Below are 22250 nucleotides of genomic sequence, written 5' to 3'. Positions count from 1 at the left end.
TTAAAATACTCAAGAATTTAAATCAATCCTCCCTGTTCGAAGCACGCGAGCTAGGGGGAGGCCGACGTTTTTGTTACTACTGGGAAATGTAGTTCTATGTTACATTTACACAGCTTCATTCCCATTCAAAATCACATCTCACAAACTACAAAGAACCTTCCGAATCGTACTTCCGTAAATACACGCATTTGATTCATCCAGAAGAAAACGCTCGGGCTGTTACTTTGATTATATGTGGCGAATTGCAGCTTAGTAAAAATAAAGTTTAAGCGGGCGCTAGGTGCTTTAACGAATCCAGGTAAGGTTAAACTGTAAAAGAGAAATGTGAATGACGAATGACCGGATGTTAGAGCGCAGACAGATGCGACATTGCATCTCAGAGATTTTTATAATGGGACCAGGCTAGTTGTTTGTCACAGCGCAGTAAACCAAATCACTAGCGAGTTTATAGAAATGTTAGAAAAATATTTGAATGTGACTAGTAGAGGGATGAGGGTACTAGAGAGCAATTGTTTATTGATTTGAAAGGCATTCTAGTCTTTTCCTTCTGTTTTATAATAAAAACAAAACAACTTCACACTCAGCTCGCTGTCACACTGTTGCCAGAAAAAAACCCAGTGTTGTCATTTTAGTGTGGAATTGGATAGAGCACCTGGTGTTATAGTCTATGTAAAGATCTGTTTAATTTCTCAGCTTCTTTGTTTTCAGCAGAAGATGCCAAAGGAATCTGATGAGTCCTCCAAAGAGGAGCAGAGCAAGATTGACATGGATGGGAAAGAGAACACTGTGGAACCATCAGAAGAGATGATCCGGAAGAGGATCAGAAGAAATACTCCCAGTCCTCACAGACTCACCCCCCAGTGTAAGGAGAAAAATGTTTATTAACTTAAAAATGTGGCAAATCACCCTTTTAACAATGTTAATATTGCATTCAAACACTCACAGCCAGTCCACCCAGATTTGTCTCAGTGGAAGAGCTTATGGAGACAGCCAAAGGAGTCACTAATCTGGCACTGGCCCATGAGATAGTGATGAACAGTGCTTTCCAAGTCAAGCCTTATGAGCCAGAAGAGGGAAGGTAATGGACTTGTTATCATAACATCACAGTGTTCTCAATGTGCTAATGATATAGCCTAGTTGAAATGTTAGCACTTATCATTACAATGCAATTATTCTAAAGGGATACATATTGCGGTTCAATATTCACATTACTTTGATTTGAGAATTTTTTTGTGAGTGTTTTTTAACATTTTGAACATATCTTTCATGTATACTCAGTTTGGAGAAACAGGTCAAGGAAATTATGCACAAAGCATTCTGGGATTGCCTTGAGTCACAGCTGAAAGAGGACCCACCATCTTACAGTCATGCTGTCACACTGGTTGGTGAAATTAAAGAGGTAAGGAAAGAATCCAGGCTTACATATTATGATATAGTACATGAAATTCATTAAATTATATATATATATCACCGGCCACTTTATTAGGTACACTTGTTCAACTGCTCATCAACGCAAATATCTAATCAGCCAATCACATGGCAGCAACTCAGTGCATGTAGACATGGCCAAGACGATCTGCTGAAGTTCAAACTGAGCATCAAAATGGGGAAGAAAGTTGATTCAAGTGACTTTGAACGTGGTATGGTTGTTGGTGCCAGACGGGCTGGTCTGAGTATTTCAGAAACTGCTGATCTCTAGGATTTACAGAGAATGGTGAGAATATGAAAAAGAGAAAATATACAGTGAGTGGCAGTTCTGTGAGTGAAAATGCCTTGTTGATGCCACTCAAATAACTCAAAGTAACTCAGATATCCACTCGTTCCAACCGAGGTCTGCAGAAGAGCATCTCTGAACACACAACACGTCAAACCTTGAAGCAGATGAACAGCAGCAGAAGACACACCAGTGTCACTCCTGTCAGATAAGAACAGGAAACTGAGGCTACAATTCGCATATGCTCAACAAAATTGGAAGCTTCTAGACAATCTAGAGCATTACAGAATGTTTCCACCTTTTTAATAGTTGTGTTTGAGTCCCTCAATGGCCCTCGGTGTGAAAAGATGGATCTCAAAATCATACAGTCACTGCTGGAAAGGGTTCAAATATGCAAAAGATGCTGGAGAACCATATAATTAGTTTTTCTGAAGAACATTGGGCAGTTTAACTGCTCAGGACAAAAAAGGAAGGCATTCATGAACAACCATCACAAAACAAATAAACAGTCGTGGATCATCCAGGTAACGACACAGTATTATGAATCAAGCGTATGTAAACTTTTGAAATGGACCAATTTTATAAATTCAACTCGTGTGGACTATATGGAAACATTTTATGTTAAATATCTTATTTAGGACAGTATTAAATAAAAAATAACATGTATTTTGTATGATCCCTCTTATTTTGTAAAATTTATTAACATTTTGCAAATTCTGCAAGGTGTGTGTAAACTTATGACCATGACTGTATATGTCTCATAGGCATTGACTTATGTTTCTGCCGGTGGGTACTCAATACTCAGTTTTAATACTAAATACTTTTTTAATATTTATCTCCGTGCGATGGTGCGAATCGATGAATTCTATGCAAATGTTTGCAGAGGGAAACAGACAGACTGCAAATATATTACCAACCGTTGTATACTTTCTCAACATATCTGTGAACATTAAGCAACAAAAAAAATGTTTGAAGGTGTTCATTAGTTCCCTGTCTCCCTGTTTTTCCAGACCCTGCTGTCTTTTCTGTTGCCAGGACAGAGCCGACTGAGAGGGCAAATTGAAGAGACTCTGGACCTCTCATTAATCCAGCAGGAGGCTGAAAACGAAGCTCTAGACATCAGTAAAGTAGCCCGCTTTATAATTGACATGATGGGCACCTTTTGCGCACCCTGCCGTGATGACGACATCAGAGAGCTGCGTAAAATCCCTGACATCGTGCCCCTTTTTAAGTAAGTCACTTAAACAGATCAAGTTGAAGGTCACATGACTCCAAATCATATAATCATGTTTATTTATACACATCTGCAGGTCAATATTTGCAGTGCTAGACAAAATGAAGATCGACATGGCCAACTTCGCTGTGAGCAGCCTGCGACCTCACCTCTTACAGCAGTCGGTGGAATACGAGCGGAAGAAGTTTCACGAGTTCCTTGAAAAACAACCCAGTAAGGAAATTCAGTTACTTGTATGATATACATATTCAATGAATGTTATGCTTACATAAGTAGCCTACATTTAGTAAATGCTGATCTCTTTTATTCAGTTATGTATTCATGTTTGCAGATGCTTTGGATTTCACGAAGAAGTGGCTCCAAGACACATCAGATTATTCAACCGGTGGAGAAACGGAGGGTGGAGCAACATCTACAACAATTTCTGCTCAACTCCACAATCTTGCCTATTTACGCCTGTTAAAATGGGACCATGATGCTGAGTCTTTCCCAGAGGTAATGTGTTATTGGAGATCACTGATAGTAGTTTTGGATGCTATTTGGATCATACAACTGTCCTGATATCATAATGGAGATTTGTAATAATTCATAATATTTATACAAAAATGCTTTTTAGCTTGCAAAATACATACTCTTCAAAAGTCTGGGTCTTTTTTTCTTTTTTTTGTATTAAAGAAATTAATACTTGTATTCAGAAAGGATTTATTACAATAAGGTAGTGACAATAAATACATTTATAATGTTATGTTACAAAATATTTATATTTCAAATAAATGCTGTTCTTTTGAACTTTCTATTTATCAAAAAATCCTAAAAAAAAAAATCATGCTTTCAACATTGATAATAAGATGTTTATTGAGAAATCATCATATTTGAATGATTTCTGAAGGATCATGTGACACTGAAGACTGGAGTAATGATGCTGAAAATTCAGCTTTGCCATTTTACATTTTATATTATGTTCAAATTAAAAACAGTTATTTTAATTTGCAATAATATCTCACAATATTACTGTTTTTACTTTATTTTTGATCAAATAATTTGTAGCCTTGATGAGCATAAGAGACTTCTTTCAAAAACAAAATTAAAAATCTCACAAATCCCAAACTTTTGAACATATATTTATATATTAATTATATAGTAAAAATATTTCAAATGTGTATGTTCGCAAGCATTCAATATGTATGGAAATGTATTTTTTACACCACGTGACATTTCAGAGTCATTAAATGTAAACTTGTAAATGTAAAAATGATATGAAACTAATGCAAAAACACAAAATGTACATGTTTAAGAACTTGCCACATGTGTTTTAAACAATTTTGTACACTCTTATTTGTCATTGAAACCAAAACGTGTTGCTGTTCTTTTCCTCCCTTTTCTCCCTCCTGCGATCAAACAGACTCTTCTCTTGGATCAGTGCAGATTTCAGGAGATGCAACAGGAGCTGGAGCAGCTGGCACTGGTGGCATCAATCCTGCTCATAGTGTTTAACAGTGCTGGGGAGGCCATTTCTGGACTCCCGGGACTCATTGAAAGACTGAAGAAAACCATTAAGATTCTGTTAGCAGAGATGCACACGCCGTAAGTTTGAGGTTGGCATGGACGTGGAAGTTGCAATAGTCTTTTCTTCCCTATTGTGACTATGTCCAAGTGAAACAGCTCCTCGAGCAAGGAAAATGTAGGGCGGGACTTGATTTTGTTCATCTGGAATAGGCTTTATGCCCAGCTCCACTACTTCCTGAACTTCAGCCAGCTCCTTTGTTTCCTGTCTGCCATTATTGGACAAACTGATTAATCCAGGTGTGTCTGATTATTGTTACTGAGGTCAGGCACACCTGGATTAATCAGTTTGTCCAATAATGGCAGACAGGAAACAAAGGAGCTGGCTGAAGTTCAGGAAGTAGTGGAGCTGGGCATAAAGCCTATTGTTCGGATGGTTGTGGTTTGCTATTGCTGTGATGTCATGTGAGTGACAGGTTGTCCCGCCCTCGCGCCAGTAAACACGTCATCTGAGAAGAGAAGTCGCTGCAAGACGGAGAAGTTATTTTGGTTAAAGATTATGACGGCACATGAAAAACAAGAGTTGTTGACTTTAAAGATCATTCTGTTCCAAACTGTTGTACTCTTCTCTCGTAGGTCCTTCAAAGCGGATGAAACCTTTGCTGCTGTTGCAGAGAAAATGTGTTTAGAGCTCAGAGGATGCTTGTCTCAGCATGGCTTTTCCCCATTTCCCTCAGACAGAGAGAACGCATTGAAAGGCCAAATTGTAGCAGCAAAGTCTGCGGACAACCCCATCCGCAAGGTCATTGGTAAGCGCAGCCCTCTATGGACAACCCAAAAAGCAGTTAGGACTCCATTTAGAAGTGAAGTCTTATCTAAAACTGTATTTTTTCTATTAGACTCCCGGATCCAGGCGTACCTTCTTGGCTTCCTGGAGTCAAGCGCCCACCGGAGTGCCCCAGCTCTCCCTGGAGGTCTGACGCCCATCAGCAAAGAGTTAGAGGAGATTGCCGTCAAACTGGAACGTTTGGTGACCTTCAACAAGCTAGTTTACTCTCCGTTCTATCAGAAGATCCTCCAAGACATTCTGAAACAAAGGGAAGGTTTAGACGTGTGAACAAAACACATGAAATACTTGCCACTAGTCATCCTGGCTTTCACATTCTGTAGCTATATATATGGATTATAGTGTCTATAAACTTGCTAATTTACTCACATGCTAGCACTAATGGATATTTAAGAATTAGCACTCCTAAGGTCCTCTCATTGCATTGTATATCAGGGAATATTTGTGAGTGTATCAAGATAGTTGATTTGCCTAAAGCTTGGATTACTTTAGGCAGTGGCTGATGACTGATAGAATAGTGTACTGAAATGTAAGAGAGGAGAACCTTGTGAATACTGTTAGTGTGCCACAAAATATAAAAAAAATACTTGCATTTTACAAAAGATTAGCTGTTTTCAAACATTTGCTGTTGTAGCCCGAACTCTTCGGCAAAGGTGTCATTGAGGTTTCTGGCTCGTTTTGGATAAATCTGAAGTAAAGGATGTATATTTGACTGGTGCCTTAGTTTGTGAAGTGCCACCCATGTTTATGTGCACATTTATTTCTTTAATGCTCAGTTGAACCTTCAGATTATCCCCATGTTGTTCCGACAGTCATGAGAAACCTGGAATACCGAGCATGTTCTTTTTAAAGAATTCCTGATTTATTTATTTTTTAAAGAACAATGTTTCTATCAGCATTGAGCATGTTTTACAGAAGACACCTTCTCACAAGCAAATGTATTCCCCTCTGCACTTCTCTGTGTTCTACTTTCATAAACTTCTATGGTGTGTCTTATTAATGCAGTATTACTAATGGTTATTTGAAACTGAATGCTGGCTGTCAATAAAAATACGAGGTGTGTTGAAAACATTGTTGACTGGATTTCCTGTTTTTTTCTTCTACCATTTATCTAATTCACATGATATTTTATTATATTAAAGGTTCATTTGTTACATTGTTTTATATATTTTTTATACAACAGTAGTCAACATTTGAAGTGGATCAAAAAAGTTAATCAAAGTCGTCCTAAGATGAGCGGGTATTGTTCAAAATTCATGTATAACTTTGATGAAAGGTTTCGATCCACTTCAAATGTTGACCACTATATTTTGGTAACGCTTAACAATAAGGTTACATTTGTTACCATTAGTTAACATTAAATAATTCTTCTAAAGAATTTAATAAACGTAGTTAATCAACATTTATAAATATATTATTAAAATCTAAAGTTTTATCTGTTCATATTTAGTGGATCTCAACATGATTGGACAGTGAACAGTTGTATTTTTATTAACTAATATTAACAAAGATGAAAAATTAATAAATACTGTAACAATTGTAATGCTAATTGTCAGTTAATGCATTAACTTATGTGACCCTGTTGTAAAGTATTACCACCACTACCTTTAAATGATCAATTATTATTAAAATATTAGATGTATTTCAGCAGTTTTATTTATTAGCCTTTTTTAAATTAAATGAAATATGAAAACACCACTTGAAGATGTACTATCAAAATATTGAATTATTTAAAATATAGAAAATATTTCCATATATAATATATAGGCTACATATTACATAGGCTATAATATTTATATAATATTTCGTTTTATCTATATATTGTATTTACATTACTAGGTTTATTGTTACATTGTTTTATTTTATAATATATAATGTTTATATCATCAATTAGTATTGTAATATTAGATTAATTTTTAGCAGTTTTAAGTTAAATTGAATGTTTTCATTCTGAACCCCCCCCCCCCACACACACACACACACACACACACACACACACTGTTTCAGATATAATTTATCAAAAATATTTATTATATATAAAATATATTATATATAAAATATGTGAATTATTTTTTTAAATATTGTTTGTGTATTATACCTTATTTGATTATACTGCACAATATAATATTTACATTTTAGAACACCTTTCAGATCCCACCAGACGGGGCCACTATGCAGCAGAACTGTGTCCTCTCTTCTCACTTCCGTGGGCGTTTCATGTTGTGGTTGTGTGTTGTGTGTGTGTGTTGACTCTCCAGCCCTGTCCATGGCAGTAACGCTACACACCAGTTCTGAATCACCTCACTGACACGCGCACGAAGAAGCAGCGCGAGAGTGTTCTCGAGCGCTCACTCAGCTGAGAGAGCTCGAGCGAGTTGAGCTGACAGAGTTTGTCCGTCGCCGTCAGGAGGAAACAAACCAGGGGGGCTTAAACGTCCTCGACATGACGACAAAAACCTGCCCTGACCGAAACGGATATCCTTAACTCTATGCTGGACCCTGTTCGGTTCCCGTGGATGGCTTAGTATGCGAGTTGTGCGCAGTTGAAATGAGGGAGCTTGTATTTTTTTCTCCCTCGTCGTCCAGCGAGAGGACAAGATGGCAGCGCGAGCGCGTCGAGCATGCAGTGGGTGCGAAATAAACCCCAACATGTTCACTAAAGACACGCGTTTCGACCACAGCTGCTGTCTGTGAAGGTAAGGACGATTTTAACGAGTTGTAAAGGCGTAAATGCGTGTCTGATACTTAATAGTGAAGATATTAAATCAGGCTTGACTTCGGAGGAGTGATCGCGAGCTCGTAGTTGTTGCGAAAAAGTTGCCACGCCACACCAAAAACTTGAAAGCAATGTTTCGCAGGGTTTGCTAATGTGTTTTGGTAGATGGTAAGTTTCTGGTTTTAATAAAAAAACAAACTTTTTTTGTTTGCCTGATAACTTTTAATCGTTAAATGTTCGCGAATACTTTCTGGTCACCAGCCAAACCCATAATGTTAACCTAAATCCTACTGCTTAAAACCATGACGTAAAGATGTTCAATTGCTGTATTTAATCTTTAAACATTACACATTCAAGAGTCAGTGCATATGAATTGTGGGTTAGTTTTCCGTATAAACTCACCAGCTGTTGATATTGTACAATAATCATGTTACATGTTGCTCAACCCTCCCAAAATGCACAGGCCTGGTAGTCTGTTAGTAGCTGACTTCTCTTTTTTCTGTAAATTGACACTATGCTGGTAAGATTTGGCAAAAGTTGTACCTAAAAAAACTTTTATGTAAAAAGTTGCATTTCCTGTCCTTGAAAGATGATAATCCACCATGCATTTCCTAAATTTGCTCAGTAATACTTTTTAAACAATTATTTGATATTTAACCTTAACAATGTTTATTTAATGTATAATTTTTGCCAGGGGAAGTTTTGTTCATTCCAGTGTTTCATTGAGTTCCCACAGTTGTTGAAAACACAGAAATTTATGGGAAGTGAGCTGGAAGGGAATATAATCAGCTGTAAAATATTTTATTGGTTTGAACATTTTATTATTCTAGTGCACAAGTATATATTTTATTTTTAATTTTAGTGCATAAGTATCTATTCTTTTATTTTATATTTTTTGAGTCATACTTTATTTTACAGTGTCATTGTTACACATTACGTCTAGTTACTATAGTAATAATAACAACTATAAATTATGCTTAATTACATGCAACTAACCCTACAACAAACCTAATCCTAACCACAACCCTATAGTTAGTACATGTAGTTAATTAGTATTACTCGGTACTTAAATGTATAATTACACTGTAACAAGGACACCTTCAAATAAAGTGTAACCACTGATCTATATAGAATGACATTATATAGATCAGTGAGTGTAACCCTTTTTTTTTTTTTTTACTTGTAAATGACTGGAAGAATGATGGGAAGTATGGAAATTAATTTCCTTCTTCGTTATACAAACACACAGAACATTCATGGCCATAAAAACATTGTTGCATTTTATTAAATGTGCATTACAATATAATGAAGTCGGTTGTCATTTTATGCCATAGATTATAAGTTCCTCATTGTTATTACTATCATTTTCCATCACTGAAAAAACAAATTTGTCTGTCAATTCAGTAAAGTTTACTTCCCAATCATTTCCTGTCATTAAACTTTTATAGCCCGAGCAGTTGCAGAATCAACAGGTGTTTTCCCTGTGCCATCTCTCGCCCACCCCCATTAGGTCTTGACATGGTAAAAGGTCAGTTTCCACCTGCTTATAGCAGAAGGCAGCGTGTTTGAAAACAGTAGAGAGACTGTAACCTAAAACCTTGGCCACTCCTATCTACTCGAGGCTTACCCTTCTATAGGACAGACCTCATAAAAACAATCCTCCAGATGGGACTGTCCTTTTTAAAGTTATTGACTGAATCTCTTACTTTGCAAACCTAATGTTGTTTGCACAATTAGGAACCAGTATAGACTTAATCGAAACAGAAAGGGATGATTTAAACCTCAATTTTGCTATGGTAGTGTGAATGAAAGGGCCTTTTATAACGGTTCTGAAAGCGAAATGCATCAGATATGCATTCCTCAAGAAACAACGTGACATGTTTGCATCCCTTTTATGTTTTCTAAACTCAATATTTGCCATTATGAAATCCTACCTAGTCTGCCAGAGTGTTAGCTGGGTTATAAGTGTGTGAGAGAGTTAGTATGTGGGTGTGTTAGAGCCACACCTGTCCTCGTGTCTGAACTTGTGCCATATGTTGTGCCAGTATAAGTAGCCTGTCTCCCATGAAACTAAGACAGCTAATCCCCATTGGTCAATTGTCTGTCTGGATCTGCTAACATATTACCCACACTATGGCACACTACGGCTGAGCGATTAATTGAAGAAAAAAAATCGGAATTTGACTTATTTCGTTAATCAAATTGCGTTAACTGCAATTTACTTAAATTTATCCTCGTGTTTCAGAGTGAAGCTCAGCATTGTTCATTGTCACAGTATCAGCTGATAAGTGTTTTTAGTTTCTCTGTTCTACTTCACACAATCTCCATCTCTGCCAGTGATGCGAGTTTGCGTCGCTTATAATGTGTATTTGTTTAATGAGAAGAGTTTCTAAACCTGTTGCCAACAAACGAGAAACTGTAGTTTGCACCCGGAATAAAAGCTTTAATAAGGACGAAATTAAGGCAGAAATATTTGGATTGTAATTTTACAGTTGAACTCACTGTATAAAAATGATCATATTTTCTTGCTCTTTTTTTACAGTAATATTTCTTATTGTTTCATATTTAACGAGTAATTTATAATTATAGTAATTATAGTAATAATTTAAGTAATTTATACTATTTATTTATTATATATAATATATATCAATGGTGCACAGAACTTTTTTGGTCTGGTTCTCAAGGGCACACTTATCCTCTCCTCACTGTAACACTATTTGCTCACTGTAGAAATTAAATATAGGTTCAACTTCAAGCTGTATTTTTTTATTTGATTAACATTGATGACAGACAACAGCAGGAATATTAGGCTGCTGTCACTTTAAGACCGAATGCACAGACCGAATATACTGACATCCGGTTTCTTAACTGTTCTCTTATGACATAACCGAGAGAGAACTTGCAGAGATGGGTATTTTGACATAAATTTGTGTGTGTCCATTCAAGCATAAAAAAACGCAAAAGAGGAATCAATTCTCTTTGTGTGAGTGCTGTCTGAAACGTGTGTCAGTTATGCACACCCCTGTATATAATCACACAAACAAGCACAGCAAACCTAAAGCGCTTTAAAAATTAGCATTTAAAAATTGCACTGTAATTAATCTTAATAAACCTCTTAATATAGCAGGTTTTGTTTTTGATTCATGTGAACAGCATCTGTGAAATGACTTAGACTAACAGTTTTCTTTCACTCTGTCCTTTATAGGTATGGCCTCACAGGTTACGGTCTACCCACCACATGTTTATCAACCCCAGACAAGTGCCTTTTGCAGAGCGAAGAAAATCGATCCCATCAGCTGTGTTTACCATGAGAAGTTCCCTCGCACTTACGTGATTGGTGTGAATCTAGGCATTGCGCACCCTACGGATATTATACCTTTATCGAGATTCGAAGCTTTGACTAGCGAGAACTACTCAATACAGACTGAATCAGCTCCACAGGAGCTCCTCAGAAGGGCTTCCTCGCCGTACAAGCGTGTGGCGTCGGAGGGTGACCTTCAGTATTACGCCAGAGCGGCCGGGGCAGTTGAAGAAAGTGGAGACGGTGTCCAAAACAGCCAAAGTAGTAGTAATAGTAGTAAAAGTGGCGGTGCTCCGCAAGGGACTGAGAGAAACGGTGGTTTGAAATTGGTCGACGGCACCAAAAGATGTGGGTTTAAATGCAAAGAGGAGGAGCTTGAGAACGGCAAGAGCATCATGCAGATAGTAGAGGAGCATTCGACTCTACCTGCCATGTTGCAAACAAATGTCGGGAGCACGAACGCGGTAGGCGTTGCCCCGCCCGAGCAGAACAGAACCGGGACGGGAGCCGTGAGCGGGACAGGTGACGGTGACTATCAGTTGGTCCAACACGAAGTGCTGTGCTCCATGAAGCACACCTATGAAGTGTTGGAGTTCTTGGGTCGTGGTACGTTCGGTCAGGTGGTCAAATGTTGGAAACGAGGCACAAATGAGATCGTGGCGGTGAAGATACTGAAGAACCACCCTTCATATGCCCGTCAGGGCCAGATCGAGGTGAGCATTCTGGCCCGACTTAGCGGGGAGAACGCAGAGGAGCATAACCTGGTGCGAGCTTTCGAGTGTTTCCAGCATAGAAGTCACACCTGTCTGGTGTTCGAGATGCTGGAGCAGAACCTGTACGACTTCCTCAAACAAAACAAGTTCAGTCCCTTGCCGCTGAAGGTGATTAGGCCCGTGCTGCAACAGGTGGCCACGGCGCTGAGGAAGCTCAGAAGCTTGGGCCTGATCCATGCCGATCTTAAACCGGAGAACATTATGCTGGTAGATCCTGTGAGACAACCCTTCCGTGTGAAAGTGATTGACTTTGGCTCTGCCAGCCACGTCTCCAAAGCTGTGTGTTCGACATACCTGCAGTCTCGCTACTACAGGTAAGCAGTGTTTTTTTTTTCTTTTCTTTTTTTTCTCCTGTAGGCTTGCTACTTGCTGTCATGTTTCCGTTTAATCATAAATAGACTTTTGGTAAATGTTTCAGCTCGTGTTTGTATTTGTGGCAATTATGAAGATATAATTTATGGTATTCGTTTTGAGGAAGTTGAACTGAGGAACGTTTACTTAAGCTGCACTTCCTGCCAGAACAATTATGTAATGCCGTCTATAGCATTTGTCGAAGTCTGATGGCAGGCATTCTTTGTTCGATTGCAACTGCACTAACTGCCATGGAGCTACACCCATGCTAACTTTATGTAACTCAAAACATAAAACACACACAAAATAACACAACGCACTATTTTCTCTAATGGGGTCAGTCCTGACCGTGGCGGCTGTACTTTGTGTCTCCATGTGGTTGGCAGTTCTTTAGGAAGAATGTGGTTTGCTAAAGTGATTCATGGGATGTGGAAGAACATTGAAATACTCTTTTATTAGAACATTCCAGATGTTTATGTTTTAAGTTCCATGTCAAGCTTAATTGTTTGTTTGTTTTTACTCCAGAAATCAGTTTTTTTTACTCTTAATCTATAGAATATTGTCCCTTCCACTTAAATGTATAGTTCTCCCAAAATGAAAATTGTCATTTATTTTGTCATGTCATTCTGTAGAACACAAAAGTACACTACTTTTTAGAGTTAGGGCTTTGGGGCCAGTACAATTTTTGTTGTTGTTGATGTTGAAAGAAATACTTTTATTCACCAAGGATGCATTCCTCTGGTGCTCTTCGGTCATTATTGACCGAAAAATGTGTATTTTATTTAGAATTTTTTTCTTCATCGGAATGGTACGAAACTTGGTAAAGGTTTTGGCACTTGCTGTGTGAACCAAAAAAAAAAAAAATCATGGACATGATTCGAGCAGGTTAATTGGTCCTGAAAAAAATAGTCACACTTGTACTCTTCACGGTTAAAAAAGACCGCATAGGAAATGAACGGGAGATGAATTTCACCTAGTGAAAACGTTTGGTATTGCGGCCAAATAAAATCTTACTGAAAGCAATTGTTTTTTAGATATCAGGCTCAAATGTTTAACACAACTTGTTTAGATTTATGGTTTTGAATTTTTTCACAGTTTTAGAGTAAAACGTTTTTGAAAATATATATTTCATATAAAAATTTAACTTTTTTTTATTTTTCGCTACAATAAACGTACAATTCTGTAACTTTGTCCGTTCACTTTTTTCACTCCAGCAATAATCTGCCAAGTGTCATCTTTGAAAAGAGATCAAACTTAAGTCTGTGTTTTAAAGAATTCAAGATTTACGACAGGTTAATTTGGAAATTAAATTTTCAGGTCTTTGCTCAAAAAGTGAATAAATGGATTATAAATACAGCGTACAATTTAGTACCATAAAATCCCCTAAAAATACATTATTTAAAATATAGGCTAGTACATTCATTTCATTGAAATTAAAAAAAAAAGTTGTCATTCGACACCGACATGCGAAGAGGACCAGAGGGTTAAATGGGTCAGAAAGTGACAGACATAGTTTCAGAAAATTTCAAATAAATGCTGTTCTTTTGAACTTTTTATTCATTGAAGAATCCTGAAAAATGCCACTTTTCCCACAGAAATGTTAAGCAGCACAGCTGTTTTCAACTAATACATGTTTATTGAGCAGCAAATCAACATATAATGATTTTTGAAGACTTTTGTGACTGAAGACTGGAGTAATGATGCTGAAAATTCAGCCATCACAGGAATAAATTACATTTTACAATATATTCAAATAAAAATTATTTTAAGCTGCTATTCATATTTCCATTTTTTTTTTACTGTATTTTTGATCAAATAAATGCAGCCTTGAGTATATAAGACTTATTTCAAAAAAGTCTTTAAAATCATACAGAGCCCAAACTTTTGAATGGTTAGTATTTTGAAGAATTGAAGTATTTTGCAGGTTTATAATTTTTATTTTTGGGTAATCTATCCCTTCAAGAATTGTTGTGCCACTGAAAGGTATACAAATGAGTTTCGAACATAATGTGACATTGCGGTGAGGAGTACAGTCTGTCTTTGTATATTTGCTTGGTTTGTGGGGAAGCTATCAGTGAACAAGATAGAGGAACTAGGTGCTAGTTTAAATAGGGCATTTGAACTCTTTGTGCTTTGGCACTGCCACAGTTTGATGCCTGCAACTGCATGAACTCCCGCCCCATGCAGGTGGCACGTGTGAATGTATCACTTTTGCATGGGAATGAGATGCATTGAGGACGTGTCTGTTGGTAGTGCTGTCTTTGTGCTCGAAAGAAGTGTGGTAACAGATGTTTTTATAGAACGTTATGAATAATCATTCACTCGCGCTTGTTTTTCTTTTTTCCGGGAATTTGTACGTCACTCTTTACATAGTGTTTGTATTAATTCATTACATAAGTACTGAGTAATTCTAATGAACAAAATGTAGCCTACTTAATGTGCAATTATTTTGAGTGGTATATAATTGCACGTTTTTACTGTTGTCATGAATTGGTCACAAGTCATATTTTTAACATGAGCATTGTAATATAAAGTGTTAACTTTGACATCTCACCATTCTCTTTATTGTGCTTTTGTTTTATAAAGTGCACATTTTGTTCTTTTAAACAAACAATTGAAGTGCTTATGATTACTTTAACTGAATCAGTGTTTAAGTAGGCTATTTATTTGTTACTGCTAATTTCTTTTAGATATTTCTTTTTTTTTTTTGCAAGTTATGTTTTTGGTCTTTTTGTGCCTTTATTTGATAGGACAGTAGAGATATTGACAGGAAAGCATGGGGTGGAGACTGGAGAGAGAGGGGAAGGGGATCGGCAAAGGACCTCGAGCTGGGAATCGAACTCGGGTCGCCGGAGGCGCAGTTGCGCTATATGTCGGCGCGTTAACCATGGGGCTATTGGCGCCGACAGATATTTCATCAAATTTGAAAGATTACTATGTATTATTATTAAATCTTTGCATGCCTGATAAAAGCACCATGTTGTGGATAGATCTGTGTTCAGAACGTGTGTGTCCCAAAGTGGGGGAAAAGGGCAGCATGTGCTTCTGTTTTCCATTTGTCCCCTGTTTCTGTCGGCATGATCGATGTTGTAAGGATCCATAGCTTGTTCCCAGTGCAAAACTGGCTCACCTAAATTTAGGGTGGATCTTGTTGTGTTCATTGCTACTGTGGTATGTGAGGTCGTCATGACAAGTATTTATTTTTTGTACTTGGAGCTGGCTGCGTTGAGCACGTACCCATGTGCCAGGAAGTGAAATTTTGCAGGTGTTGTCAAATAGCAGAGCTGTTTTTATATTTCACGCAGTTTCAGAACTGGTGCCGGTTTGTTTGTCACATTTAAGGGATAGTTTACCCATTTTTTTATTAATAGAAGAGTCATGTCTTGAGGAGAATCTTTTAATAATTTAGTTCAGACTGTTTTTGTACCATGATGCAATTCTTAGGCCTATGTTTTCAGTTCAGTAGCACAGAAGTATCTTTTTGCATTCTCATTAAACTGTTTAAGTTGTTTTGGTTTGTAATAAGGCTCACTTTTCTTCCTACTTATTGAAAGAATGTCAATGTATCTAGACATTAGTTGACAAGTTTGTCACTGGATTAGGTAATTAAACTCTGTAGTATGCTACTGGTGATTAAATTAAACAAGGTGATAAGTTAAACCAGTCTAAATGAAAGTTTAGCTGAAAACTAAAACCAAAAAATAAAGTTTCCGTGTAAGGCAATAATAATAATAAGGCAGATTATGACAAATTATAATTGTCGATAATTCCCTTGAAATTGTTATTGCGATTTATTAATTATGATCATCACAATTTACATTGAATGATGTTTTGAATAGCTTTATACCATTGTTTGAAGCAACTGCATCCCATATTTTTTTATAGAAATAAAAAACAAGCTGAAAACATTCTTCCTGAAAAGCTTTTATTGCTTTTCTATAACATTAGCCTCAAATGTCAACTATACATTGATTTGATTTCTTCTTTAAATAAAAAAAAAAAGTATAGTAAATATATGCATGGTATAATAATAGGGGCTTACACTGGGTAGTTCTAGGAACTTAGGGTGGTTTCCCTGAGACCTAATGTTCCCCTATGGCTGTTTTCCTGGTTGCATTCGCCACCGCCAGTAAAAAGAGGAACTAAAATTCTTATTTTAGTTCAGCAGAACCTTTTTTTGTTGCGAACATTTTGCTGCATCACTACTGGATAATGTTGCTGCAAATGTCATGAATTAATAGTTATAGTGGTATCCCAAGTCTGGTAACTGGTACTAGTGGCTCTTTGCTAAAATAATCACTGTGGCCCTATTAATAATTCATTGTGTTGCTTAGATCAGCGTGTGTTGGGTTCCACAAAGTGAGGTACTTGCTTGAGTTTCAAGTTGCTACAGGAATGGGTCATTAGGTGCCATGGTTTATTGTTTCTTATGGCCTCCTGAAGTGAATCATCCTGTTGTTTCCTTGACACTCATACCGTCTTTGTTCTGCAGAATCATGGGATTCTTTCTCCTCAACTCAAAAGTGGTTTGAAGTGTCCAATACTGGCCACTTAAACGTTCATCCTTTCCATGTCTAATTGTAAATTTCCGTTTTCTGGTTAGCCTAACTTTTCTCTTTCTCTCACAGATTGTAGGAGATTGTCTCAAATCATGACCTGGAGGAGCCAATGCACTTTTGTGATGCTCAGAGAAAGCCCTTAATTTTATACAGCCTTAAGTGAACTAACACAGTTAATGAAGCCACTTTGAGTAACGAAAATAAATTTCTAGTGTTGCAAAATTGACTGTGCTCAAATCAGCTCCAGGTTTCCTCATTCAGCTTTGGGTTTTGAAATGGGCTACTTAACCACCAGAAGGATAAAGGTATCAGAACATTGGAAACAGTGTTAAAACCCCAGGAAAGCTGATATACACAGGACAGTTGCATAACAAGCCGCTTGCATTAAAGAGAAGGCCAAGTGACGGGACCTGAGTCTGGCTGGCCTCAATGGATTGTGTGTATGCTGTTCAAATAACCAGCAGTCTGTACTCTGAGTCCTGCACTGTAAACCCTAAAGTTACGCAGGCGAAAGAGTCCCTCCATGCATTTTCAGGGTTATGGCTTTGCTGAATTTGCACAATTCTCAAATACTAATTTTCCTCTTGGTACCTTTTTAATCTGCAAAGGTAACATTTTTGGTACAGCCTGTAAATGTCAAATTGTTTTTCCTGGATCTGCTGCCTTTAGTTTAAATAAAACTGCAACATAAATAAAACAGTAGCTGAGCCTAATTTGAGCTATTTTGGAGTTTTTTCATATCCTGTAATGTGCGTCTTAGCAGTTTATTTCATACCGAGACAAGTGTGAAAGAGATCAGCCTTATTTTAAAATGCAGACACGATCATATCTGTGCAGGCACACCCATAGAAACCAAATGACAGGTTTTGCCACCAGCCCATAATAAGCATTATGCAACTCTTCTGTTTTTTTTTTTCTTTCTTTCTTTCTTTCTTTTTTCTTATGGGTCATAAAGTTTAAAGTCCTAACACTCTGCTTTAATAAATCTGTTTTGGCTTCAGGACGATGTGGAGTGGAAACATTCATTAATTCACAAAGTGTGTTTTGCAAAACCGTGAAGAATGATCAAAATTGAGATCTTGACTTTGCCCAATGTCAACCATTTATTCTGGTCATCACTTTTTTTGTGTGTGCACATTTTCCACTTAGCTTGCTTGAACCCTCTACAATGCACACCCAGTAAACAAGACTAATGGTTCGCAAATAATGGACAACTAAGTGCAACCTCCTGACCAGCATCTAAAAGCGTAAGTGGGCCAATGTAGCATCACTAGCAGCTGCAGCTGTGATTATTTTTTCCGTAATTCTACAGTCTTCATGCGTTCATATGTATAATAAACCTTGACCGAGCCCTGCGTTCATCTGTGGCCCGAGGAATGACTGTAAGTGTGAACGTCTGTTTTCTGTCGGTGTGTTTTAGATGTGAATGCCTGACCCCCATTTGGTGTGGACTTGCTCTCTGCCTCTCTCTGCAGATGAAGAAGACCTAATTGGCCAGATTCCTGGACTAATGAGCAGCCTGAAGGGTTTGGTGGTATGATTCACTTGGAAAGAGAGGACAAATCTAGTTGTTTGTGCATCCCATGCCCTTTGATGCAGTGTTCTTGCATCGCAAACTCCTTGCAGCGTTACTGGGTCAGTCAGGCTTCGTTGACTAGGTTTAGAATGCTATTTGACCTCCAACCAGATGGTAGGTACTGAACCCTAACGTGTCCGTCATGAATAGATGCACCATGCAGACTGAGCGTTTTCAGCCTTGGTGTTCATTCAAGTTGCGTAGTCTCTTGCAGAGAGCTTGTTAGCCCGATCTTGACCCTTTCGCATGACTTGCAACAGGACTTCAGTACAGCCCTCAAAACTAGCGTCATCTGCCACTTTGACCTCCACATGACAAGCGTTGCAGATAGCATAACTTTGGAGCATTATTTTCCTTTTTCTTTTTTTATGCACAGATATTCATATACAATTATTTTCATGTTATGGACAATATTAAATTAAATTCATTTTAGCCAAATTAAAAATCTCAAAATAAAAGCTTTTATTTAGGACGTTATAATTTACAAAATGAATAATGGATATTGTTTTGAGATTTGCTAAAGATTACATTTAACAGCGTTATTAAATGTAGTTATTTTTTCTTTTTAAAAATTAACTTTAATTGAACGTTGAATGAATGAGAAAGTAATCTACATGTACAAATTGGAAAATGCATAATTAAAGGTCCAATATCGGTCATTATAAATGAAAAAATCTCTAATATCGGCCAGTAACTGATATGGTAGCGATATATCGTGCACCTCTAGAGATGTTATAAGGGAGTCCCATCTAGACTGTGTTTCTGCAATGCATCATTTTTATCTGAATAGCATGGTATGCCTTGAACATTGTGTCAAACTCAATGCATCAAGATGCATGTAACATCAGTTTTGATTTTTGATCCGTGCACACAGTGATACGTCATGCAAATTGTCCAGAAACTGCTGGTTATGTTTAGGTCAGCAGCAAATGGGGTTGAAATTGAAATCAGATCAAGAAGGTTTATGTTTAGTGGTTGTCAGCTGTGTTTTAAGAACCTGGTATCAGTTTCTGCACTTTGCTCCATTTGTCAGTCCATCTTGATATGTCATGGTCTGTAATCTGTATATCATCCACTTGAGAATGAAACCTGATCACGCGCAGCTTCCTGTAACAGCTCGCCATTGCTGTTCGACATTTTGAATTGGGATAGGGTAGGTTACAGGTGAGAAGCCTTATACCTTCCTTAGAACCTGGAGTTTGTTTTACATGCCATCTGGTATAAGGTTCCTATTTCATCTGTAGAAGCTTCTGGCTTGCTTCCCAAACTTTAGGGCTTACGGCACCTGACATCAAAAGTTTATGTGAGCGACTGCACAGTCTCAGATCATCTTAGTCACTTCTACACCCAGTACTACTCAACCTTCATATGAATAGCTGTTTTCTGTCAAACCTTTATCCACTATAAAGAACCTTGTGTAATGGAAAGGTTCCATGGATGTTAGGTTCTTTATGGAACCAAAGATGCCAATAAAGAACCTCTATTTTTAAGTGTGTTTAAACCCCACCCCTCCACACTCGATTGCAAGCTTGCATTCATTTTTTTAATGCAACACCCACATCTCAAAATCCATGACTTGGTAAAAAAAAAAAAAAAAAAAAAAACTTTCCGATAATCCGTTACACTTGGATGTACGTCACAATACAGACAAAAAGATTTCACTACTTCTGTTTCATCTTGACTTTAAAGCCCTGTGGATTTCTGCAGAATTTTAACTTTCATAAAATTCGTCAAATCCTTTGCTCCTTTTATGTTCTCTTATTGAATAGTTTTAATTTGAAAATGCTTTCAGCTCTTAAAAAAATGTCCAGCACTCTCAAACAGGACAGATTCAAAAAAACTCTACAGATTCTTTGCTGAATCATTAGCCTAGATGTTAACCTTAATGTAGCCTCATTCCTTAACTCAGTCTTCTCAAGAACATCTAAACCAAATCAATACCTCATAATATAGCTGTTCATGCTATTGCTTCCTGAGATCATCAGGCCTTTGTAGAGGATTATTTTCAGCTCCATCTAATTGATTCCATTGAGGCCGGCCAGACTGTCTGCGTTTCTCAGCATTTCCGACGGGAGCTGAAATGATGCAGCGTTGAAAAGGCTGTTTAATGCTCTGGGGCCTCTGCCTCATAACACCCCATGCAAACAACACTTAGGTCTCTGAAGAGCTTGAAGAAACTGGGTTAAATGTCGGTTATTTATTTCTTATTAAAAACTCTGGTTTGTTTACCTAGCAACATCCATCTAGCGCACAATGGAAAAGTGCCGCAGAAAATGCATTCTGTGTGAACTGCTCGGTTATGGTTTTTACGCAATGAAGATCTTCTCTGCATTAAGCTGCTCTATTTCTGCAATGAATATTCTGTCTCGAATATTCAAAATTTTACTAATTTTAAATTGACAGCCCTAGTTGGCATCACCACGATTCCCTCGACAAAAACCCAATAGAAGTTTTCCAATTGGCTTCTGGAGTATTGCAGAAAATAAGCTCTGTGACCTAAAAAAGTTTATTATTCTTACATATTTTGTTAAACATGATAATCTTCACAAGTTAACAACTTTAATCGGCAGGATCAAAAAGCTAAACGTAAGCTATAAACAAACTACACTACGGTCACATCATGCCCAGGTATACTTCATTTTCTGCATTCAGTTGAGAGTGCAAGCCTTATGAAGCAAAAATATCTAAAGCTTACATTAACCACAGTCCTTATTTTAAGAATTTAACCAAAAACCCATTTAAAAAAAAAGAAGAAAAAAAGAGCCCACTTACTTCAGGACAATGGAACCGGAAGTGCTAAAATGCTAAAACTAATTTCTGGGTTTTGGCCTACAAAAATACATCATACCTGCAGCACTCTATATTATGACTGATATCACTTTCAATTGTCTTAAGTTTTCTTCATGCTCATTTCTAACCTAATCCCTCTGATGGGAATCTGTTTTGTCGTGACCTCAGGAATGCCTAGCCATTAAAAAAAGGTTTGGTTGGTACCCTAAGCCCTAAACTCATTTCTAGAATAGCCCTTGTTGAGAGGTCGCACAGAATGTGATTTTGTAGCCAGTGTGTTCTCATTTGTATGCTCTGCTTCTAAAACTACGGGACGGCTCACGAGCCAGGCTTCAGCTATGAGTGGTATGCTTTAACCTTTGGGCGTTAGCTGGAGAAAAACATTAGCTTGTCTGTATGTTTTGCAATACTTGTGTTATGGTTGGAAATGGGAATAGAGGGAATTGTTTTATTGCTAGCCACTTTACAGAAAAACAAGTAGCCTAGCTAGAGCTGCATGATTAATCGTTAAAAGATCGCAATCTTGATTCAAGCACCCACGTGATCAAATTATCACAGAGGTACTGGGATAAAAGTTTATAGTTCAGATACAAACACTGATGTCTATGGTAGCTAACACCTCTAAATGACATGTTATTTTGTTTTGTTGTCTATTCAGAATTGTGGGAGAATCTTGATCTCTATTAAAAAAAAGCAGCTTGTTCAGTATGTGTTCTCTGAAAATTGGAAAACAAATTCAGATTTACTGCCAACAATTGTGTCACTGTGCGTGTTTAAAAGTCTTCAACTTCACCATCACTAAATGTCCGACAACCTTTCAGTTTTTATCTTAAAAAAAAATCCTGTAAGTTTAAGTTAGAATAGTTTATAAGAATAACGAGGCTGT

General features: G+C 37.3%; 2 protein-coding genes across 4 annotated transcripts in view; both read left to right on the top strand.

Moving 5' to 3' along the window:
* Nucleotides 1–133: 133 nt before the first annotated feature.
* Nucleotides 134–6363, top strand: tcp11l1 (t-complex 11, testis-specific-like 1). 2 transcript variants are annotated; one of them, XM_079860102.1, is made up of 10 exons: nt 134–298; nt 709–862; nt 946–1078; nt 1279–1399; nt 2725–2945; nt 3025–3161; nt 3280–3443; nt 4351–4532; nt 5088–5260; nt 5351–6363. In XM_079860102.1, the coding sequence occupies exons 2-10, from the start codon at nt 715–717 to the stop codon at nt 5566–5568; spliced, it is 1497 nt and encodes a 498-aa protein (XP_079716228.1). In that variant the 5' UTR covers nt 134–298; nt 709–714; the 3' UTR covers nt 5569–6363. The 2 variants fall into 2 exon arrangements, with proteins under 2 accessions (XP_079716228.1, XP_079716229.1); XM_079860103.1 differs by having other exon boundaries at nt 167–298; nt 712–862.
* A 1238-nt stretch (nt 6364–7601) lies between these two features.
* hipk3a (homeodomain interacting protein kinase 3a) overlaps nt 7602–22250 on the top strand; it is a 32873-nt gene continuing 18224 nt past the window's right edge. For both annotated transcript variants that reach the window (XM_079860101.1, XM_079860100.1), the window contains exons 1-2: nt 7602–7994; nt 11220–12402. In XM_079860101.1, coding sequence (XP_079716227.1) covers nt 11222–12402 — 1181 coding nt within the window. In that variant the 5' untranslated portion in view covers nt 7602–7994; nt 11220–11221. The remainder of the gene's footprint in view (nt 7995–11219; nt 12403–22250) is intronic.

This window comes from Squalius cephalus (genome assembly GCF_949319135.1).
Source record: "Squalius cephalus genome assembly, chromosome: 23".
Lineage (NCBI taxonomy): Eukaryota > Metazoa > Chordata > Actinopteri > Cypriniformes > Leuciscidae > Squalius > Squalius cephalus.
The sequence above is the reverse complement of the archived record's forward strand: the minus strand, read 5'-3'. Positions and strand labels throughout refer to the sequence as shown.